The sequence below is a fragment of the Peromyscus eremicus genome, chromosome 1 (genome assembly GCF_949786415.1).
Source record: "Peromyscus eremicus chromosome 1, PerEre_H2_v1, whole genome shotgun sequence".
Lineage (NCBI taxonomy): Eukaryota > Metazoa > Chordata > Mammalia > Rodentia > Cricetidae > Peromyscus > Peromyscus eremicus.
This window is the reverse complement of record NC_081416.1, coordinates 44,816,181-44,841,282: the sequence shown is the minus strand read 5'-3', so window position 1 is coordinate 44,841,282 and position 25,102 is coordinate 44,816,181. Positions and strand designations below refer to the sequence as shown.

Here is a 25,102-nt window from a genome sequence, read left to right as displayed (position 1 = left end):
AGCTCGAAGATCTGCCCAGCGGAAGACAGCGGACAGCGTGGACCTCTCCACCCTTTCCCCAAGCCTCTGAATAAAGTGTTTTGACTCTAAAAAAAAAAAAAAAAAAAAAAAAAAAAACCAACTAACCAACCCCTCATCATCAAAACAAATGAGTAAATAAATTATCAGTGGGATAATACAGAATTTACATACACTTATTTCTATTAATGTTTTCCTTTTATATCCATATCCCCCCTACAGTGTTCAATGTTATAAAACATGAATTGCAATAAACCTTTACTGCATATCTACCTACTGTGTGTTAGGTACTATTTAGTTTTAATTTTTTTTTGGCTTGCAAGAATCATATACTTGATATTATATGTGTTGTGTGTGTGTGTGTGTGAGTGTGTGTGTGTGTGTGTGTGTGTGTGTGTGTGTGTATACACATATATACAGAGAGAGAATGAACACTGGGGTCACCTGGAAGGTGAGAGTCCTTCTGTCATTGAAAAACACACAATGTAATAAATAATGGCATCATTAAAAACTGTCATCTTTGCAAAGTACAGTAATTGCTCTGCATATCCCTTGCACATGTCCCTGTGAACCTGCTGGAGTGCGCCACACTCGAAAATTCTTCTCCTCCTGTCTGCTTCTAGCCCCGTGTCTGTTCATTACTGTCATGTCTGAGTGGATTTTTGATGCACCAGGTGTGTGGTGTCACAGGCCTGATGTCTGTTCTGAATACAGACAAACACTCTCGAGTATTAAAGCAATAGATCTTCCTGTGACAATGAGCTGAGTGCAGAAGGCAAAGCTTCTGGGAGAAGCCTTCTGAGCATGTCTCCACTTGTTCATGGGGGGGACAAGACCTGACTAATTAGCTCCAGCCTTTCCAAGCCAAAGAACAGAAATAATTAAAGGAACCGCAGCAACCTGTGCCATGTAGTGCGTGTCACAGGAGGGGTGACACGTCTGCAGATCTTGATCTGGACCCCAGCTTACGGAAGATACTTCTGGAAACATGATGTAAAATGGCAGAAGACATTTTGCAAGAGAATCCATTGCAGGAAAATGAAAATATTTATAAATAATGTATTCTCTCTCCTTTTCCTTTGGCATTGCTGGGACTGGAATCCAGAGCCTTGAACATGTTACATGGGGCCTCTGGTACCAGCTACAGCCAGACTTTCCTTTCTTTTCAGCCTCTTTACCTTTTGGTCATAATGTCATAGGATTTTTTTTCTTAAGTTCTTAGACATATACTAGCAGAGAGGAGTAGGAGAATGCTGTACGTCCGTCTTCTACCTTCAAAAATTACCAATAATCTTATGGGAATGTCTCAATTTGAAGAATTCACTTTTTAAAAAGTGTTTGTATGTCTTATTATTGCCCAAAAGAAGTTATTTGAGTTTTACAACACATTTCCTACATTTTGCTAACTACGTTGTTTAACTAACTGTAAAATCTCATCAAAAGCACCATATGAAGCACTATAATTCCTTAGATGTCCCCAGCCCGTGTAAAATCCTGGCCTGGGGGTAGAAATCCCAGAATCTCTCACAGTGATGACAATAGAGTCTCTTTGGGTCTTGAATCATTCAAACTAGAACTGTAGAAGTCGTTGACACTGGATGTGAGGAGCAGACGAAGTCCTAAGCACATGTGGATTATTGACATGAGCACAAACACATCAAGGACCCCAGTGCCTCAGACCTGTGAAAATGGTACAGCCTAGTCTAAGCAGCTAAAACTAGCATATGCGGAAACTATCAATGCACCTTCCTCCTCCTGGATGACTATAACCAATAACTGCTCTCCCACAGAGACCTCCTACAGAGAGTAGTTACCCCACCTCCTTGTTCAGCTGTGTACATAAACCTACCTCCTTGCTCAGTGGTATATAATAAATTCACTGCATTTCCAGCCCATTGGTGCATCTCCATTAGAGCACATGGTCCACCCCACCCCTACTTTTCTGTGTGTGTGTCTGTGGGTCTATTCTTTCTTCATTCCCTCTTTGTCTCAGTCATGTCAAATCAAAGCTGGGCAAATAGAAGCAACTGGACATCCACGAGTCATTCCTTCCATACATGTTATTTCAGTCTTATTCAGGTAGTACTAAATAGCATCATAAGGCACATTTAAGACTCTTCTAAAGTAAGACTATTTAACAGGCTGTAATAACCCTAAGTTTGTGTTATCTCTTCCATTACACTGTGGTACACAGACAACCTCACATGGGAAAACACTGAAGGGTTCCAACTTGGTGAATCCTAAGGCCTCTTCTAACTCTAAACTTTAGCAGATTGCAGTGTTATGACTAGCAACTCTTTCTCAAGTTGTACTTGGTTTGAAGCAATTCAGCAGTTCCTTTACTAAACTGACTTCAGATACATTCTGCAGCTGACAGGAGTCACGTGGTCTTAAGGAGCTTATTATAGCTTCTCTTTGAGGCCATGGCTCCCAGGCCTGCTTCTCGTGAGAAGTAGTTTTGATTTCTTGCAGACATGATGGGAAGCCATTCTACCACTCACCTTGGTCTTCTTTGACCTCCGTGACCGCTAATGAGGTTGACCACCTACTCACGTGCATTTTTTTCTATTAGTTACCTAGCCACCTCTGTTACCTAGTATTCCCTTGCGTTGCTTGACCTCTTAAAGCCTCAGCACGTAGAAGCTCTTTGGAGGGTTCAAATCTTGTCCCACCAGTGGGAAGACTGTGAGGACTCTGTGCAGTCTCTTCCACTGTTTATTGTTTATCATTCCTCTTTTGGTACTGCTGTCTATCAAAATTTATCTGTGTCTAAAAACACTTCATAGTCATATAGCCACCATCTTAGACTGCACAGTAAGTTGCTTTACCATTGAGATCTCAAGCATATCAGAAGAGTTGAGGCATTCCGTTCAAGAGCTTGCAGATCTCTGCTGCTCTCCAGCCAAGTTTGGAGCACGTAGTTGCAACCTTGTCTAGGAGTGGAGTGGGTTGACTGGGGAAAAGAGGGCACAGAGAATGGCTGCGATTTAGAGCTAAAAACGATAATGCTCTCTTAAATAATGCATGTGTACTGCGTACCTAATGCAACTCACCGAACAGATTCTCTCATAGATGCACAAGGCCCGAGAACAAAGGAGAGTCTTCCAGACATTACCAAAGTGCAGGATGTGAATGTTTTAGTAGTTTCTTCATCAATGAAAGTGGGGTAAATAGCATAAAAGTATGCAGGCAATGTTGTGGGGCCCATTTAAAAAAAAGGATCAAGCACTTGTCTTGCAGTCATAAAAAAGCAGTCAAACAACACTGCCGTGTTATTTTACCTGCTAACGTAATTACTTGAACGTGTGTTTGAAGATTTAACAATTCAGTATTTCTGTCAGTGGAAATGAAAATCTGTTCAACTTTTCTGGCGAGTATTAAAATACTACTTTCTTTGACCTAGAAATTTAAAGCCTGGGAATTTATTCTAAAAAAATAATTAGGAATTGATGCAAAAACATTCTCTCCCAAATATTCACTACATAAGGTTTAATTGTCTCCAAAAATTCAAATAAGTCTCTAACAGAAGACTGAGTATATACATTATAAGGAGCCATATTAAAGAAAGCCATTAAATGTACCAAGTAGCAGCTGGAGACTGTACAAGCAAGCAAATACAAACTACTTCTGGCCATCGCAACATCTATATCCTAGAATTTTCAGAGAACAGAGAGCCTTGTTGAATTTCAAAAGAGAGAATGAATCATATATAGCAGGAGAGAGTGCTCATAGAAGCATGGGAAAAGAATATTACAAAGAGTACACTAAATGTTCATAGCAATGGATTTAATTTGGGGAACTGAGTGTTTTTCCCCTTTGTGACTGTCTATTTTGCAAATTTTAAAATAAGTAATTGCTGTGTAAACCTCAGGAGGCATGGGTGCATGCCAGATACAGGGGCCATTCTATTGCACTTATCCTTGAAACCCTCAGATTGCCTTTAATGTGGATGGGTTGGCAACAGAATCTGTACCAAATGCTGTCTCCCGGAGAGTATGAATGCCTTTCCTGGGGAGGACTGAGCACAGAAAGGAGACACAAGACAGGTCAGAGCTGAGGAGTAAGATTAAGGACCCAGGTTCACTTCCATCACCATGAAAAAGATGACAGCCCCCTAATCTTGAAAGGGAAAGTTGAGGGGATTTTCAAGACTTGTAAAATCACAGAGGGCAAACTCCAGGATGCGCTGTCTATTTACATGAGAAGGGACCAGTTGGTCATAGACAGAAGCACTTCTAAGACAGACAGCTAAAAATTTAAAACCCCTCAGAAAACTGTCGGATGATTCCCTGTGGACTCTTTAGTGAAGGTAAGGATTTAGGGGTACAGGTCTAAAGTTTCAAAGTTCAAGTTATAGAGGAAGAATAATAGTACTGCTTTCAAAACACCCCTGAACAATATATGTACACACACATCATCATCATCAGTAAAATGAACTATGCAGAAAAGTGTACATAATGATATTTGAGGTCACTCCATCTGAGGATATTCTGTTTGCAAGATTGGCAGTAAACAGGTTGAAAAAGGGTAGATTCACCTGAGAAGGGAAGGGTGGTTGAGTATAAAATACCTGGTTAGACTCGAGGCTCCCTCAAGTGAGCCGGTGACCCCCAGCTCATCTAAGGTCCTCAGGCAGTATTGGGGATTGACTCCCCACCACCTACTTACAACCAACAGCCTCTTGTGTATCAAAACAAAAAAGAGGTTCAGGTCTACCTGACCACAGCTATTCACAGTTGAATGTGTTTAAACTGGTCTCCATTCCCCAGTTTTCTCAAATAGAAGATGTTGAAGAAAGGCATCCTCCGGCATGGCAAGAGGAAGCCAGAGAGAAAACACTGAGCTTGGTTGGGGAGGAGAGTGGTGATAATAAAAGAAAGAATCTAACATGCCCCAAATTCACTTCAGTTGCTGAAGGACTTGGGGGTGGGGATACCAAGGAGAGAGAGGGAGAGAACCAGGAAAGTTAATAAATTAACAACTTCAGACCAAACTAACAAAAACACAATTTCACACTCCTGAATGTTTTTAATCAGACCCTGACTTAAATCCCAGCATGGCTGACCAGCAAGGCTATCCCACCCTGTTGTTAGCCTTATTTTTCTGGACTGTAATCGCAACCCTTCCTTATAAACTATCTATTCCTAAATGCTTGGTGCTTTACATTGCCCTGCCCCTCGCGTCTGTAGCCAATCAGTGTCAACAACTCACGTCTCCCCTCCATTATTTTCATTGTAACAACACCTTCGCAGTCCTTTGGACACGTCCAGCTATCTAGCCCTGCTGCTAGAATTTGTGAAAATGTGTTCTCAGCCTGGTCCTTCCCTAGTTAGCGCCTGTAAGGACTCAGCACATCGGTTTAGCTCAGTTCCCCCAGTCTTGAGAGTTTGGGATTAGTAGTGACAAGAGCAGAGGCTACTGGCAACGTAAATTGATCTGAATTGACTACTTTGGTTTTATCAGGCAATTATATTACCTCATGATCCTTTTCCGTCTCAACCACTGAAAGCCCTTTGTCCTTTCCTAATTAGGTCACCAATTAAATTACGACATTTATGAGAAAACTGAATATAATATGCTTGTGTCCTGTACTTGCAGGTTCTGGCGAATGCTTTTGTACACCCACAACCTGAGGTGTACTTCCAAGAAGAAACCAATTATGATCTATTAGTCTCTCATTACTTTTTATTTTTATTTTTTTGGAATTTATTCTGAAATTGATTTTTTTTTTGAGACAATCAGTTACTTTTTTTCATTGCCCATGACAAAGTACCTGGCAAGAATAACTAGAAGAAAGGGCAGTTTCTCTGACTGACAGCTGGAGGGTACTCGGAGGTTTCTCTGACTGACAGCTTGAAGGTACCGTCCATCATGATAGAGACGGTGTGATCGCAGAGCAGGAGGGAGCTGCTCTCGTGGTGTTCACAGTCAGGATGGACGCTGGTGCTCAGGTCTCCTTTTCTTATTCAGTGCAGGACCCAGGCCCATGGAGTGGTGCTGGTCTCATTCTCAATGACTCTTTACTCTTTAGTTGCACTTTTCTCAGAATACCCCCATAGACACACCCAGAAGTGTTTCCATGGCAATTCTAAATCTAGTTTAGTTTGACAATGACTAACCATTGTAGACCGATTCTCACTATAAAACTTAGCATAGCTTCAAAGTTGTGATTCTCCTGCCTCAGTCTCCCAAGTTCCTAGCATTACAAGTGTGTGCCACTATGCCAGGAATTAGTAGGTTTTTATTATTTGAACCCAGATCAGGCAGCCAGTGAGCCAGAGATCCTATTTAGCAATATAATATTTTCAAAATGATTTTTAGATTTATTTTATTTTCTGTGTATGAGTGTTTTGCCTGATGTACCATGTGCGTGTCTGGTACCCTTGGAGGTCTGAAGAAGGTGGTATATCCCCTGGAATTACCAATGGTCATGAGCCACCATGTGGGTGCTGGGAACTGAACCTGGGTCCTCTGCAAGAGCAACAAGTGCTCTTAATGGCTGAGCTATCTCTCCAGCCCCCATAGAGATTTGTAAAGCCACCTATGCTGCTTCCAGGAGTCTGTTACTTACAGACACACACACACACACACACACACACACACACACACACACACACACTTTTGTGAAAGGGCTTTTTGATGAAAAATATTTTGTATAAGACTTTGTACTGGAAAACTTAGAGGTAAGAGCAACTTTATTTCTGAGAGGGGGAAATTTAGAACAAGCCAACTTATGCTTATTGGAAGGTTCTGGAAGCCCTTTTCTGGTCAGGACCTCTGCTTTCCATGGGTGGGTTTAAAAGTGCTTTGTCTTAATACTTCCTCTAACATGCAGTGCGGTCTGAATATGCAAGTATTTTGTCAGCTTTTAAGAAGAGCTGGGAAGTTAACTTCGATAAGAAGTCTCATTTTATTGATATATAAAATTGTAGTTTGAAATTGAAAGCATATTCGAATCATGATCTTAAATATTGGTGAGTTCAATGTTTTTATGAAGTAATTATGGGAAAGTGCTGACAGTGCATTTGGAAGTACATTTAGATGACAAAGCTGGCAGTATCTGTTTCGTCAGATTATCACTGTTCTGTCTGTGTGAGGCTTGGGCATTAACAGTAAGTCTTTGTCTCTAGGATTCCTTAATGCTTGCTGTACTTGTGTGCCATTAAGGAGGGAACATTTACTTGCCAGAGCTGTTCATTGCTGACTTTACAAGATCATGTTTAGGAAAGGCGTGTACTTGTCAGTTGCTGAATATGTTGGACCCTTCCTAACCTCAGGACCTTTGCGTATGTTCTTCCCATGGCCTGTGATAACTTTAGGCTCCACTGCCCGGGTTCACATCTTTACTGAAACATCAGATTTTTCAAAGAAACTCGCCATAGCATCCTCTTAATCTTTCCGTGGTGTTCTCATTTCTCATTATCTCATTATTGGTTCATCAGCTCAAACACACTCTGTTCAATGTACCATCGTGTTGTTGGATTTTCTCTTACTCTTTTGGGGGGGGGGCTGCCACCCAGCTCCCAAATAAATCACACAAGGAGGCTTATTATCACTTATGAATGCCCAGCCTTAGCTTGGCTTGTTTCTTGCCAGCTTTTCTTAACCTAGATTAACTCCTTTGCCTTGGGGCTTTTATCTTTCTCTACTTCTGTATATCTTACTTTCACTCTTACTATGTGGATGGCTGTGTAGCTGTGTAGCTGGTCTCTGATGTCATCCTCTCCTTGTTCTCTTGCTCCTTCTTCTTCTCCGAGATTTCTCCTATTTATCCTCTCTGCCTGCCAGCCCTGCCTATGTCTCTCTCCTGCCTCACTATTGGCCCATTCAGCTCTTTATTAGACCATCAGGTGTTTTAGACAGCTTCACAGAGTTAAACAAATGCAACATGAACAAAAGCAACACACCGTAAAAGAATATTCTACAACACTGTTGTTTCTGCAGCTCCTCTCCATTTGACTGGAGGGTGGCGGAGGGAGAAAGTGTTGGACCTTAGGCACTACGCCATTAGCTGGGCTGGCAGATGTGTGATGTGGGCTGGCAGATGTGTGATGTGTTAGTTACTCTTGTTGTTGCTATGACAGAATACCGGACAATAGCAAGCCAAGGAAGGGTCTATTTTATTCAGTTTAAGATAAAGTCCTTCTTAGTGGAGGGATCCCAGGGGCAAGAGTTTGAGGCCTAGCTGGCCATCCCAAGTCATACAGCAGAGAGAGATGGATGCTGGAGCTCAGGTCATTCAGTCTTTATTCAGTCCAGGACCTCCAGACCATGAAACGGTGAAGCCCTCAGTCAAACCAATCTATTAATAACAGCAACTCCCAATCAGACCTGTCCAGGGGCTTGTCTCCCAGGTGATTCTAGGTTCTGTCAAGCTGACTGCCATATTAGTCATCTTATAGATGAATGGCATCGGAAGAGACCACGACAATGATATACTGTGACACGTGGCAAAAAGAGTGGTCAGGAGAGAGATGAGAGAGCATGAAAGAAAGGCATGCGACACCATGGGGAGCCCTCAGAGTTTCACACCAGGGTCTGCCATGGATCTGGTCTCCAAGAGAATATGTCATTTGTCTCTTTAAACGAAGAAGAAATAGACAGTGGTTAACGTAGAAGGTTCCTGTCTTGTGAGCACTGGTTTAGTATCGTTGGAGTCACAATCCTCATTTATTTAGCTCCTTTCTTTCCTAACATAATAATTGGGGTTGTATCTACAAATGCATCAACACAGAGACATTGCTATGCCCTGCACATCTTCTTTTGTGTAAGTTGAAGATTGAACACAGAGCTGTGTTGGGAAGGTAAGTCAGTTCTGTCGATGTTACCAATGTCTGCAGCGTCACTGTATTTAGTGTGCATTTTTAGCCTCTTCTCTCCTCCCTCGGTGCCATGTACACTCGAGTGGGCACAGAGTCATTAAGGCATTATGAAGTGGTTAGATGGAGCAGGGAGTCAGCTCTCACGGTGCCAGGCTGAAGATTCTGGAAACGAACTTGGCCCCATCGCAGACTCCTCTGACCTGTAAAAAACACTGTTGATCTTTCTACTGCCTGTCTCAGAAGATATGGGAGAAGTGAGGTAATGTCTCCTCAGACCTTTGAGTTTCTCGGAAGAGCAGCATTTACAGGAATGTGATATCTTAATACATCTGCTCATGTTGTAATGGGCTGGAATTCTATTTCCCTAAATTTACTTAGGTGCTTCTAGAATATTTGTTGTCTTGACTTTGAGCTCTAGACCTGAGCTAAACCCCTGAGAGGATGTTCAGTTCAGTGAGCCAGCTGTACGTTTACAAGGCTAGAAGCTGGAAAGGGGGAGGGGCGTGAGAGCTAGACTGGGTGGTCATGCAGAGGGAGCTTATAATCACCTTCACCGTCTGTATCACACTTTAAGTGTGCTGTTTTCTTTAATAAATATCAAAGAAATTGGAACTATGAGTCTGTTTTAATTTAGCAGTATCACATACCCACGTACCGGGAATAGCTTATGTAAAAAATCTCTCTGCTGCTTTTCCCTGTGATGGACTCTACCCAACCTCCTTTGAGATTTTCTTCATCTTTTATTGATTCATAAAATTGTACAGATAGCACGAAAGTAGAAGAGAAAGTGTCTGGGGAAACAAAGGAGACTAATGGGAAGGGATGGGACGTGGAAAGTGGGAGAGTGGTTGTGGGGATAAATATACTCAAAGCGCATTCGCACTTTCATGAACATGGTCTTATGTAATTTAGTAAAACAATGCAATTTTTTTTTTTTTACTTCATCTTGGTGCTTGGGCCAAATCCTCATTGTTTAATAATTTGTTTCTGACTCTGATGCCACCAGTTCTACACAAATAATTATATTAAACATAGAGGTTAGGCAGTGGTCGCACACGCCTTTAATCCTAGCATTTGGGAGGCAGAGATCCATCTGGATCTTGGTGAGTTCAAGGCCGCACTGGAAACAGAGCCAGGCATGATGGCACACTCCTTTAATCCCAGGACTTGAAATTTCATATCTTGCTTGGGAAAGACACACACCTTTAATCCCAGGAAGTGATGGCAGGAAGCAGAAAGGTATATAAGGCCTGAAGACCATGAACTAGAGGCTTTTAAGCTTTTAGCAGCAATTCAGCTGAGATTCATTCGAATGAGGACCCAGAGGCTTCCAGTTTGAGGAAACAGGATTGGTTGAGAAGTTGGCAAGGTGAGGTTAGCTGTGGCTTGTTCTGCTTCTCTGACTTTCCAGAATTCACCCCAATAGCTGGCACTGAGTTTCTTTTATTAAGATGTTACACAAATCTTAAAAGGTCTTATTAATAAAAACAAACCCGGAGCCAGGTATTGAGGTGAATGCTGAAAGATCAGAGAAACAGAACAAGCCACATCCAACTTCATCTTGCCAGCTTCTCAGCTGATCTTATTTCCTCAGATTTAAAGCCTCTGAGTCCTCATCTGAATGGATCTCAGAGGTACTGCTGCTAAAAAAGCCTAAAAGTTTAAAAGCTTCTAGTTCCTGGTCCTCACGACTTAATATACCTTTCTGCTTTCTGCCATAACTTCCTTGGATTAAAGGTGTGTGTGTGTCTTTCCTAAGCAAGACATGAGATCGCAAGTCCTGGGATTAAAGGTGTGTGTCACCATGCCTGGCTTCTATGTCTATCTAGTGGCTGTTCTGTTCTCTGACCCCAGATAAGTTTATTGGGGTGCACAATATATCAACCACAATAAGACCATTTAAGATTTGTGCTACAAATAATAACAAATTGTCAAGTTCATTCGCAAGATACCTGCTAGGTTAGTAGGTGTGTTTTAGTTTTTGGTTTTTTTTTTTCCTGTTCATGAAGGAATCTTAAGTGTTTGCTGTTGAACAGTCATGACTAGTCCTGCCGTTTGGAGCAATTTCACAATATGTGGGTGTCTAGTCAGTCTTAAACAGGGAGATGAAAATAAGTGATGAAAGTCGAGAGAAGGAAACACAGCTACGGCTGCTCCCTTCCTGGAAAGATGCTGTTGACAGCCAGCATGGTGGGGCATGCTGTGATCCTGAGCATGCTGTGATCCTGAGCATGCTGTGATCCCAGCATTGGGATGCAGGGAGATCGGAGGTGCTGCTCCATCAGCAACAGAGTGAGGCTGAGGCCAGCCCGGGTTGCATGAGTCCCTTTCTCAAAAGAAAGAAAGGATGCAGAGATCCATGACTAGGCCCCGGGTGGATCTCTGGGAGTCCAATTAGCGAGAATGAGGAGGGTTTATATGAGCAAGAATTGTTGAGACCAAGGTTGGATAAAGCACAGAGACAAATAGCCAAACGAACGGAAACACATGAACTATGAACCAATGGCTGAGGGGTCCCCAACTGGATCAGGCCCTCTGAGTGGGGGAAACAGTTGATTGGCCTGATCTGTTTGGGAGGCATCCAAGCAGTGGGACCGGGTCCTGTGCTCATTGTATGAGTCGGCTGTTTGAAACCTGGGGCCTATGCAGGATCGCTTGGCTCAGCCTGGGAGGAGGGGACTGGACCTACCTGGACTGAGTCTACCAGATTGATCTCAGTCTGAGGGGAAGGCTTTGCCCTGGAGAAGATGGGAATGGGGGGCGGGCTGGGGGGAAGGTGAGGGGGGCGGGAGGGGGGAGAACAAGGGAATCCGTGGCTGATATGTAGAACTGAATTGTATTGCAAAATAAAAATTAAAAAAATAAATAAATAAAAAACAAACAAAAAAAGAAAGAAAGAAAGGGAAAGATATAAATTTATTTTATAATTTTTTTTTGTGTGTGTGTGTGTCAGGCAATTTGCTATGGTGTTTTCTAGAAGCACTTAGTTTTTGAATGTTTCAAAGAAATGTCAGGCTTCTTTAAAAGAATTTAAAAAGCTATTGAATAAACCTCATGCAAACAAACAAAAAGTACGTGTTCTTTTCTAGAGAGGTGAATATGCACACTTTTAAAGAAGCAGTGGATACAAATTTAAGTTTTAGACCAATGATGTAAATCACACCTCCCTTTCTGAACGAGAAAAAAAATATTTTATTTGCTAAAAAATAGAACAATATAGGGAGAATATCTTCGACATCCAAGAGAATGTGAAAAAATGAAGCTTTTTCAGACAGACTGTTTGACTACCTGGTGTGGGAGGGATGAGAGAAAAAGTTACATTGTTTCCTGAACTGAGAAACACGTCTTGTATCAGGAGACAATCATAGCACTCTGTGGAACCGATCTTCACAGCAAAATGGCCTTCTACTAAGAGAAGGGTGCCTCAGAAATACAGTTCAAAGGAAGTTAATTCGTAGATAGTCTTATATTTTTGGTGTGTGTGTGTGTGTGTGTGTGTGTGTGTGTGTGTGTGTGTGAGAGAGAGAGAGAGAGAGAGAGAGAGAGAGAGAGAGAGAGAGAGAGAGAAAGGAGAGAGAGAGGTGTGTTTATATGTGTCTATATGTGCAGATGCACCTCCCTGAGTGGGTGGAAGCCCCCTAGGTAGCCTTAAGAAAGGTAGATTATTTTCTTGGCCATGTTAAACATAATACATAGTTTTCATATAATTTTGTGGTAAATTTATTATTTTCTGCCATTGTATATGAGTATAGACAACCACACTTTAAGAAATTGAAAATTTTCCACTTTATATTGGTTGGAAGAATGTAAAAGTGTAATTTTTCTTTTTATTGGTTTCAGGATCGAAGTAAACGATTGGAGAAGGTCCATGCAGTTATTGGACCTAAGTCATGTGACCTGGATTCTCTCATTTCTGCCTTCACATATGCATACTTTCTGGACAAGGTGAGGGGAAAGGGATTATATCCTTTGTGCCTGAACTGTGTATCTTTTAAGAATAAATGTAGGGAAATGAAGCTGCTAACTTAGTTTTTCATGTTCAGGTACATTGTTGCAGAGAGTAAATATTAAAATCCAGTAAGCAACAGGCCTTTATTGAGTACCTCCTGGGCGTTAAACCTTGCTCTGCTTATGTCTTATTGGTTTCTTCTCAAAACCATTTCAAACAACATATTAAAACACGTTTGTGGTAGTTGGTTGTATTTAATGAGAGTTTAGAGGAGAAATAAAAAGCAGGACTCAGGACCCCTTTCTCTCCTCTGTCATGTACTATGTGACTGTGCCTTTGGGAACAGAAAAATGTGCGGAATAACTCATACGAACAGCACATGAAGCACAGAACACTGGCCGGAGACTCAGAAACAGGGGCATGGCATGTCCAATCTAGGTTCTGGAAGTCTTAGTTGTTGCCTTTATCCCTGCTGCTAATGTCCTTTGAGGGAGACGCTTCTTACTCTGTAAAACACAGACGCACCCACAAGACTGGAAAGGCCTTTTTAACAAATCATGCTCAAACTTCCCGTATATAAACCCCATCAGGCCACAATGATGAGCTTTATTGCCTGAAAACCTTCAAATGTATGTTCCTAATGTTTGGGTACTAGTTCCAGAAGGCTCACAGAATTTTTAATTTTCCAGAGTCTGGTTTATTTTATTTCAATTTTGTTTGGATCTGGATCCCCTGATACTATGCATAGCTGATCTGGAGTGATTTAAATTCACATGAAACCCAGTCTTCCAGAATGAGCTGTGGGTGGCAAGCACTGCTTTAGGGCAGCTGAGGAAAATGATGGGGAAAGTATTCTCATCTCTACATGTGGGCTCTCCATCAAATTTATCTTAAAAGTTGTTGAAGTTTGCAAGGAAGAGTAATTGGCAGGAGAAGATGAATGTGTCTGAGCTGAGATGTGTGTATTAAGCAATCCTTGTTATTCTCGGCTGCTCATCCAGAGAACACTTGACTGGACTGGATTGACTCTAAGACTACCAGCACTATGCAGTTTAAAGAAAGTATATAATAGTATTAACATCATCAACTATAGTTATAGTGTCATCAATGCGGATGCATCCTGCAAAAAGGAGGTAGGGAAATTGTGAGTAATAAAAGATAGATGATCAATAGGTAGATAGATAAATGAACACAGACTTATATAGACTCTCCTTTTTTTGAGACTTTTAACTAAGGATAGAAACAAAGATGGCATTACTAAAGAATCACATATTAGGGATTTTGTTGTTTCCATGTGTCTTGGTTGGGTTTTTGTTTGTTTGTTGCGTGGTTGGTTTTTTGTCAGCTTAACACAAGCTACAGTTCTCTGGGAAGAGGAATGTCCATTGAGAAAATGCCTCTCTTCAGATTGCCTGTAAGCACGTCTATAGAGGATTTTCTTGTTTAGTGATTGATGTAGGAAGGCCCAGCCCACAGGGCAGAGCAGTGCAGCAGCTGAACAGGCGATCCTGGGTTCTATAAGAAAGCAGCTTGAGCAAGCCAGTAAGCAGCACTCCTCCAGGGCTTCTGCGTCAGTTCCTGCCCTGAATTCTGGATGAGGGACTACAAGCTGTAAGATGAAATAAACCCTCTCCCCCTCAAGCTGCCCTCTGTTCCTGTGTTTTGTCACAGTGACAGGAAACCTAACGAAGATACTGTGCCTTTGTCTTAGTGTGGTGGGTCTTGCCTAACAGTTGTGGGCTGTGCTTCTGTGGAGTTTTCCTGTGAACCGTATTCGGTCTCTCAGGGCTCTGTGGCTTTGCATGCATCCTTCACACTCTGGTGAGCAGAACAGAGACCAAACCCCATTCTACAGAAACAGAAAGTAAAGGCTCAGAATGGAGAAGTGCTTTTTCCAATTCATTGAGCAGGAGCTGGGGCTGCCGTCCAGTTTTCTGGTCCCACCTCCAGAAGAAGTCCTGCTTGGACAGCTTGAGACATACACTCCGACTCATGTACTGATTCTCCTCCACTGCATTTGCAGGACTGAGACACAATTGTCCATTAGTTAGGAAGAATTCCATGCTATACATAAATCACTAATGATTATTATGCGACTGTGATTCAGTATTAGCATTACAATGGAAAGAAAACCCACTTCAGTGGAGATGCTTTTGTGTTTTGTGTACAATAGCAGCGTCTGGTTCATTTATTTAATTCAGTGAATATTTATTAAATGTCTGCTACTGCCTGATTGTTTTACGTCTTGGAACAGACAGCAGAACAAAACAATCCTGCCTTTTTAGTGTTAGACAGGGGAAGACAAACACTGGGATGTTGAGCCATGGAATAAGCACGTGCTGGTGGCAGAGCTGTGGTCACCTGAGAATAGGGCTATTTGCTTATTCAGAAATGAGCATCACCAACCCACATTCTTCCAGTGGCGGTGAGATCCTCATTGCTATACCTGTAAAGTGATTTTAAAAATACTTTACTTAAAAATTCTTTTAGAAAAAGAAATTTATTATTAATCTGAAATTCTCTTCCTCCTCCTCCCCATCTGGTCACCACAAATGTTTTTTATATAAGAGTTTTATGAACATAAGTGTGTGTTTATTATATATAAATATGTTCAGTAGAGATCACAACCTGTTAGTATGTGTGCTAAACCTGACTCCCAAGTGAATAACACTTTTAAAATGTCACAATCGGGGTTGGAGTGATGGCTCAGCAGTTAAGAGCACTGGTTGCTCTTCCAGAGGACCCAGGTTCAATTTCCAGCATCCACATGGCAGCTCACAGCTGTCTAACTCTAGTTCCAGGGGATCCAGCATCCTCACAGAGACATACATGCAGGCAAAACACCAATGCACATAAAATAAAAATAAGTAAATTTTTTAAATGTCACAACCACATGTCACAAACCATACTTTAACATATAGTTTTCCAGATGACCTTGAGAAAATAGAAGATTTAACTATAGTAGACTTGGACTGTTGACTGGATCTAGGTTGCAAGTATTTCATTTCGATGGGGACAGACCTACCTTCTGTCACCTCAGCCTGTCCCAATTATCAATTTTTTTTGTCAATTCCATAAAGACATGCATTTGCTACCCATGACGAGGAGACTCTGTGTGTGTGTATGTATAAATGTATATGTCTGCATACATTCATACATTTTTTTTTTAATTGTGTGGGGTTTGAAGTAAAGCGTAAATGTTCCTAGTAAGGTTACCTGTGAAATTTCAGGTAAAGAAAAGAGGTCAGAAAGCATCATGGCTGGGCTGGTGAAATGGTTCAACAAGCACATGTCTTTGCTGCCAGATCTGACCACCTGTCTGCTTTCCCAGGACCCACATGGTGGGAGGAGAGAACTGACTCTGACCTCCACATGTGTGCTGTGCCATGTGCACACACAGAGAGAAGTAAATACTGTAATAATAATTTAGGAATATAACACCAGTACCCATTTACTAGTGGAAAGTGCTCTGTAATTGGGTTCAGGGAGATTTGTTTTGAATGTCACATGGTTTAGTTGTGGCAAAAGACTTATACTGTCTTTAGCAATTAGCTTCAAGCTGGAGGAAAACTGCTGTTTCCAGTGGTTGAATTAACTTCTCTTTTGGTAGGTCAGTCCACCTGGGGTCCTCTGCTTGCCAGTGCTGAATATCCCAAGAACTGAATTCAACTACTTCACAGAGACAAGGTTTATTTTAGAAGAGCTGAATATCTCTGAATCATTCCACATATTCCGAGATGAAATTAACCTGCATCAGCTGAATGATGAAGGAAAGCTGTCCATAACGCTTGTGGGCAGCCACGTCCTGGGGAGGTAAGACTCACTGTGAGGCTCTGTGCATTTGTCCTGAGTGAAGGTTTCCGGGTCAGCTGTCACCATTATTTGCTGGGTCCCACCCAACCTGTTGAACAGCCCTGAATAGGGAAGTGAGGATTGAGAAAAACCAGCTAGGAAAAACAGAGACATAAAAGGAAAGACAGAGACACAAAATAGGTTTGGGAGGGCTCTGAGTCAATACTACAGCAGCCCGGAGTTGATTTCTCACAGCCTTTTTATACCCAAAGCAGGGAGTAGGGAAAGACTACCCCATCTCAAAGACATCATGGTTCAAGGAACAAACAAGTGTAAACATTTCCTTAATTCTCAAGATATCTGGTAAGCACACCTTTGGCCAAACATCCTGTTATCCAGTCTTAAAGAGAAAAGACAAGCTTGAACTCTCCGACCGTGAGTCAAGACGAAATCAAGCCACAAATTGGAGTCACTGTGGGCTCCCACAATTATTATTGTCTCCTTATTATTGTTTAAAAGGTCAAAAAAAGAACTTCATAGGAAAAGGAGTAATTTTTTTTCTTTAATGATAAAATTTGGCCTATGTCAGTTCTCCATTTTTACTTTTTTTGATTTTTGAGATTGCAAATATAGAATCCTCTTGTAAATTTTACCAAAATAGTATTTCCTTACAGTGTCCCAAGAATCTCACGTATTGATGTTGAAAATAAGTAACAAAAGTTGAAACCAGATAAAGCAGAAAGGTTCTAAAGAAATCTCATAGAGAAAAGGGGGAAGCTGGGAAATGGGCCACTTGATCACTGGTTTCCCATTTATATGGCAAAAGGATAGGCTGTTGACAGCCCATGTAGTTCAGTTGCCTCATGCTATAGACAGGATATATAGATCCCAGTGCCACAGATGGCTCTGCCCAGGGCGCCATGTACAGTCAGTGCAGAGCTTGGATGAGAGCTTGGCTCATCTGCCTGCTAGCTGGGGCAAGGATCTGAGAGAAAGGGAGAGGAATAAGACAGATTCCTACCTACTGGGTGTTACAGAGGTGCCTCTGTGATCCACTCTCTACTGCTCGTGAGTGAAGGGACATCAGCTTGAAGTGCTTATTCTTTATAGCTTGCCCATTTGCCTATTTTTGATGACCATCACTAACCTTGACCTTAGAATACTTGAAATAAGACCTTCCTATTTAATAATTTTTAAGTGTAACCATTTTTAGGACATATACTTACATATGAATTAAAGTATACCAAGCCAGTATCAGTTATACAGATGGTTTTGAAGTGTTTGGGAAACAGTCTGTGGGCTACTTTCATCCCTATGCTGTTGGGGGGCAAATGAAATTCTTTTGAATATTATTTATCAGTCATCTATTGGCAAGAGGCTGGTCGTTTTGGGTGAGAGTTTGGACTGACTTCAGTTATCAGTTGTATTTACCAGCTTTCTAGCACTATAATGAAGTACCTGGCACAAGCTACTGAGGAAATAAGAAGAGGTTTAACTTTCTCATGGCTTTGGAGAGTCAACTCTCAGATCAGGTCACCAGAGGGGGCTGTGGTGATGTTGGTATATCATCAGCAAGAAGAACAAAACAGTCACACCTTGAACCAGGGCAGAAACTAAAAGCTAGAATCACCCAACCCCCTGTGAGGGCATGTGCAGCCAGAGTTTTCCTGTGTCCCACCTGGTCTGCAGCAGCTCAGACCAAGTAAACACACAGAGGCTTATATTAATTATAACTGCATGGCCATGACTCAAGCCTTTTGCTAGCTAGCTTTTAGATCTTAAATTAGCCCATAGCTATTAATCTATATCTTGCCACATGGTCCATGGTTTTACATGTTGCTCCTTGGGTGGCTGGTTGGCGTCCTTCTTGGCCTTCTTCCTGTCTCTCTCTTTGAATTTCCTGTCTGTCTCTAAGCTGCCTTGCCATAGGCCAAACAGCTTTATTTATCAACCAATCAGAACAACACATATTCACAGCTTACAGAAAGACATTCCCCCATCAGGCATGACCCTGGAGATCTACGGATTACTGCCAGGCCTCACTTCTTAAAGCCCTCAGCACCGTCCAGTGTCTCCACCGTGGGTACCATCTTGCACATGTGAACCTTTGGAGGAAATTCAGTCCCCAAACAACAGATAGCCTGGGTGTCCCTAGTTATTACACACTTGGCTAATGTTATGTCTAACTTTTTCAGGACAACTCAGGCAACACACATAAGTAAAGAGAACACAACACAAGACGGGAGAGAATTTTGTCACCACTTAAAATGGAAAACATTGGGCTTGACATTGAGACTGAGGTTATAAGCTCTGGGCTTGCAGTTGTTTATGAAATGGAATATTCCACAAAAATAGAGAGCTAACTCCTTTCACTGTTACTTATTTGTTTTTGAATAGTCAGGAACAGTGTAGTTTTATCTGCATCTGCCTGCTTTTAAGAAAATCCAAGTCGCCGGGCGGTGGTGGCGCACACCTCTAATCCCTGCACTCGGGAGGCAGAGCCAGGCAGATATCTGTGAGTTCGAGGCCAGCCTGGGCTACCAAGTGAGTTCCAGGAAAGGTGCAAAGCTACACAGAGAAACCCTGTCTCGAAAAACCAAAAAAAAAAGAAAAAAGAAAAAAAGAAAATCCACCTCTATCACATATATGAAGTGGGTGATGGGTGGAGGATGGCCCAGTGGCAGAACACTTGCCTAGCATGCAAAGGCCCCGAGATTGATCTTCAGCACTCCAAAAATAAAAAAGTACAAACTTTAATTAATTAGTTAATAAACAGTCTGAGTTTAAAAAAATTGTGGTGAAGTTATCAGGGGCATAGTGGTATTTTTTCTGAACTTCAGTGACCCTGCTTAGCAGGTACCAGAGAGATTGTCAGCTCAAAGCCACCTGCTCCAGTCCCTGGTCACTTGACCATGAACACATTCCTTAGCCCCATTGTGCCTCAGTTTCCCCACTTATGTAAGGACAATCTTACTAGAACCCATCTCATAGGGTCTGAATATAGCTACAGTGTTTCTGGTCATATGGAAATTAATAAATAGTAGCTGCTTTGGAGGTATGAAAATACTCAAAGAATCCTGGGGGCAGTAATGAGTGGAAATGACAGATGAAGAGACCCAGAATAAGGTTCTGTTCTCCCCTCTGCAGAGAGAGAGAGAGAGAAAGAGAGAGAGAGAGAGAGAGAGAGAGAGAGAGAGAGAGAGAGAGAGAGAGAGTGTGTGTGTGTGTGTGTGTGATTGCGTGTATATGTGTGAGTGTATGTGTATGTATGTGTGTGTAAGAGAGTGTACATGATTGTGTGTATGTATGTGTGTGATTGTGTGTGTGTGTGTGTGTGTGTGTGTGTGTGTGTGTGAGAGTGTGAGCATGTGTATCTGTAATAGCCTCAGCTGCTCCCCACCACCTTGTGGTGCTGGAGTGACCATAGCAAGGAGTACATTAGGCTTTTACATGGGTTGTGGGGATCTCAGGTCCTTATGCTTGCTCTGAAGGCATCTTAGCCAACTCTCCAGGTCCTATTCTTCACAGTCGTGAGAATTTATGTTTTGGGCCAATTAGGGGAAATTATTACTCATGTGGGAGTAAAGACTGAATCATCCTCCAAAGTGGGAAAACATGCCTTATCTCTTTCTCTTCCTCTCCGTTTATTTTACAGTGAAGACAGAACTTTGGAAGCTGCAGTTGTCAGAGTTATTAACCCTGGTGAGCAGAGCGATGGCGAGCTGGGGATCCCGGAGTCTTCCTCTGCACTGGTGCTGAAGGAGCTCCTGCGAGAAGCCCCTGAGCTCATCACCCAGCAGCTGGCACATCTCCTCAGAGGTGAGACCAGCACTGCCGGAGTAAAGACCGGAGGCTTAATGGGCTGGTTCTGGGCCTGCTCATGCAGAAAGAGTGCGATCCATTCTTGGGTTAACAGTCCCTTTAAAGACCCCAGGAAGCTCCATCAGAGAGGCAGGGAGTAAAGAGTTTGTTAAAGAGTAGCATTATATTGAATATTAAAAATGTGCATTTCAAAACAGGCACAAGGGCCTGGGCTGTTTCACTAGACAAGAATGTTAAATGGGGCTGCTGCATCCTGGTTGGAGAGAGAGCCCCTCCTCTGGCTGTTAATAGCTTCCAAAGGAGATTCTCGCCTGTGACAGTGTGAGTGTGGAGCAGAATTCTATGTTCCTGTGGCCTTGGAGTATCCCCCAATACTTATGCATGCTTGGCTTATAGAATCCTTCCTGCAAGGCAAAATATTCACCTTTTGTTTCGATATGATGCCTGGTCCTCCACCTTGATCTTTCAGTTTTAATGTGGGTCACTGCTGCCTAGTACTATCACAATCAACCCTCCATGTCTCTCCTCACAATCCATGGTCTCCACATCATGAACTCAACCAACCCTGAGCTGAAAGTAATCACTTTAAACTGTTTGTATCAACCACAGCAAAGGCATCTCTCATTGTTATTCTCCAAAAACTTCAGCATAACAATTTACATTGTTTCCCTACTGTACTAAGTAAGGCAAGGGGCTATACTAAGTGTTATAAGTATACTAAGTATTGTAAGTGATATTAAGTATTGTAAGGTACGTGAAATATATCTGAGGATTTGACAGGATGCAGACAAACACTGCATCATCTTACACATGGGTCTTGGACACCTACAAATTTTGGTATCCATGTGAATCCTGGATTCAACTTCCTACAGATGCTGGGGGATTACCATATGCTACTATTCACTGGAGCCCACTGCTTCCGACAAATGGTTTTCACATTAAAAAGTGTCCATCAGCTTTGGTGCCACAAAATGAGCACAGGCATTCAGTTACTTTTGCATATGTGACATGCAAAAATATTTTTGTTTTTGTATAAAACTCTTTTCTTTCTGCAATTCACTTTAGACCCAGTAGGCACAAATTATCCTCAAAATGTTTGCTACAGGAGACAGTCTGAAGGGACAGAAATTGGGGAGGCCGAGGACAGGCTGGCTCAATGCTTCCTAGGACTTTCCTTTTCTGCCTAATTCTCTACCACAATTTAGGGGGGAAAGTCCAAGAGTTACACCATTCCTCTAAAAGTTTTAGAACTAATGGCCCCAGGAAACTGGTCATAAATATTGTACTGACAATGGATGTCTGTAACAATGCTGTCATTGAACTAGTACCTTCAACTAACCTAAGAAATTGTAATCATTTTTCTTTGTGGTAAGGCAGACAGAAAATAAGGAATCTCAGTTCAGGGAAAGTTGTCCAGCAGTTCAAATGTTGTTTATGTATCTTAGAAACTGAGCAGTTTGTAGTTTTAAAAGTCCAGGACACACATTATTTAGTGGGAAGACATAGTCAACACACAACTCACCGTCATGAGGTTTACAAATAGTAAAATAAGATGAAACTGTAATACATCAGTGCAATGATGTAGCTTGCTTATACTGCTGCTACTGCTAATGATGACGGTGATGATGATGATGGTGATGATGGTGATGGTGATGATAATGATGACTATGATGATGGTGATGGTGATGGTGATGGTGCTCAGATTTGGAGAACTAAAAGGGACTACTTGTCTCTTCTAGTTGTCCCTTCAGAATGTTGAGTAGAAACCTATGGCCATCGTGCATGTGTGTGCTGTCTGTGTGCATGTATGTGGAGATGAGGTGAAACATTTCTGAAGAAAGAGGGAAGTAAAGGATGGTCGACCAGATAACCTGCACCTGCCTTTGAAGAGATGCTTCAGATGTTCAGGGTCTGTCTTCAGAGTTGCACAACTTTACTCATATTTTGCAGCAATAGATGAATTTTGTAAAGCTCTCAAATCTTTAGTTATATAAGAAGGAAGTTGAGTCAAGGTTTGCTCTGTTCACTGAAGTCAAACTTAGATTTTATAGTTCTCCAATCATATCGCATCAAGTGTAAAGGACGTGTTTTCTGTCTTCCTCTAAGCCATGTTAGCATCTTTTAATTCTCAACAGGAACTGTAATCTTTCCAAACAGTCTTCATCAGCAGCTGTGAAGTTACTTTGAGGTGAACTTGACACATTTTTTAGACATGTTATCTATGAATTCTTCTACATCTTAAAAATTAAAATAAATTAAATACAAAATTCTTCTGCAAACATTTGGCCATGAAAAGTTATAGATGTCACAAGACTAGATACTTGTGGCTGAGACTTAGAAGATTGTAATAGACATAGAGAATATACTATTATAAACCTTGTACCAAATTTCTGAATTTATGGTAAGTTGACTACTGTATCAATTTGATTGTCTTTTGCTCCTCACACCCATATCATGTCACACTGAGTTGTGCCTGTGTAGTGACAGGTGGATTTCAGGTATGCAAAGAAACTGTCCCTTCACTTTCTAGGAAGTGGGGTGGTAAACTAGTTTTCAATCTGTACCTTCATGTGGAAAAGATGGGGACACGTTTTTATTTTTAGATAAGTTCCTCTTGTACAGCCTAGGCTGGCCTAGAACTCATGGCAATCACCTTCCTCTGTCTCCTGAGTGCTGTGATTATAGGCATGCACCCTTATACCCAATGGACCAAGACAGCGTCCATTCTAAACACAGTGTGTGCTTTCGTAGGCCAGTTATCTATGAATCATGGATTTTGTCATTCAAATCCTTCTTGCACAGAACATTTGAAGTCACTTACCAAAAAGCATGTAATACAATAAAACAGTAAAAGAGTCAGGATGGAAAGAAAGAACAGTTGAGGAAAGAATAAGATCAGGATATCATACAAAACGTGGGGGTGTGGCAACAGTATCCCCTTTCAAACTTTGGATGTGAGCTTTTTGAAGCAAACGAAGAAAGGAATGTGATTCCTGGTGAACTTCATATTGTTTTAGAGACAGTTACTCTGTATAGATATCTATCTCTGTTATAGAGAGTACTTGTCTCTCTTAGTTCCTTTGTTTTTTACAAGGAACAAACCAATTTTAAAGGTTGGCTGTTCTTTTCCATCAGTCCTTTCAAAAAGGTACCTGACTCTGTTCTCACTGTCCCTGACTCATCTCTATCTGCTGATGCCCCTCTCAGCACACACACACACTCACACGCACACACACACACACACACACACACACGCACACGCACACGCACACGCACACACGCACGTGCACACACACACGCACACGCATGCACGCACACACACGCACGCACGCACATGCATACGCACACATGCACACACACACACACACTACATATTCAGATTCAATCATATGTGATCTTCTTGGTCCTAAAACTTACTACTGTAATGAGCTATCAAACTGTTTGCAATATACTATACTATGTTGTGCAAATATTGACACAGAACCTGATTGCTCTGGATGTCGTTAAGTGGTCATTCACATACCTATCACACTGTCATCATGGACAAGGACTCCTTGTGTCTCTCTATTTTTTTTGCCCGGTAGCCTTTTGGCCCCAAGGACAGTTAGGAATATGTGCTAACAAGTCAACTAGGGCAACAGCAGTGTTTCAAGGCTGGCGGAGTATTTAGCCATCTTGAGATAATTTGAAATTAATTTCTCTTCGTTTAAAATAGCTATCACTGTTTATTAACTAGGCAAATTACAACACCACAGTAGACACTTCAGTTCATCCTTCTAATGAGTCTGTCAATCTGGTCATCTCTGGTGCCCAGCATCCTTGTCTTCCATTTGCTTCTTTGCAGTGTTTTTGGACAGCACATATCTCCTGAGTCAGGTACTTCACACAGATGAAGAAGTCATTTTCCACAGAGCCCAAATGCAAAGTGGAGGCTGTCAAGGCAATTCTTACTGATTTGGTCCTTCCTCATGTTTGGTACCCTCATGCAATATTCAGTTTAGTAAAGGTGCCACTGATGAGCCGGGGAAGGGGAAGACGCCTCGCTGTCTTTGACATCAGCCTAAGTAGGTACAGAGGTTGCTGGCTTTTCTTGCCTCCAGCCACACAAATCTCGGCACTGTACATCTGCCTGTCTTCCAGGCGCTAGCATTTAGTTTCTTGGTCCACAAGCTTTCTCCCTGCCCATCCCAGGATCTTTTGCATAAGCTTCTTTCTCAGGGACTTGGCCTCAGCTCTGGGGAGGTTTTTCATTCTCCTTCTGAGGTGTGCTGCAGCAGGAACCTGCTTTTCTTCCTGTCTGCACCTCCGGTAGCTGCAGGCAGAGAGGAGAACGCAGGTCCTTAAACTCGAACCTTTCAGAATCGCTGCCTCTTGTCTTAATTTGAAACAGTAAATTCAAGGCACAGTTGTTAACATCTAATTCTTCCAGAAAGGCATATATTTATAAAGAATGACTTTTGAATTGTTTGTGTAAGGAATGACCTGTAGAGGAAGACACAGCTGTCGTGCTGGTGAAATCCTTGACCTTGGTTCTTGGAAGTGTGGACATCTTTTGGCTTCTCCCTTCCCATCTGTCTTCGTTTGTGCTGTGTGGTTCTCTTTTCTTTCTTTTCCCTTTTTATCTCCTTTTCTTATTTCTAGTCCCCTAACTCTCTGGAAGATTCTTTTATCACTATTATTTTCAAACACGGCCAATGTG

At 41.9% G+C, this 25,102-nt stretch overlaps 1 protein-coding gene across 4 annotated transcripts in view; it reads left to right on the top strand.

Moving 5' to 3' along the window:
* Prune2 (prune homolog 2 with BCH domain) overlaps window positions 1–25,102 on the top strand; it is a 262,900-nt gene that overhangs the window by 35,400 nt on the left and 202,398 nt on the right. For all 4 annotated transcript variants that reach the window (XM_059259935.1, XM_059259952.1, XM_059259943.1 and 1 more), the window contains exons 2-4: window positions 12,681–12,785; window positions 16,400–16,602; window positions 20,237–20,400. In XM_059259935.1, coding sequence (XP_059115918.1) covers window positions 12,681–12,785; window positions 16,400–16,602; window positions 20,237–20,400 — 472 coding nt within the window. The remainder of the gene's footprint in view (window positions 1–12,680; window positions 12,786–16,399; window positions 16,603–20,236; window positions 20,401–25,102) is intronic.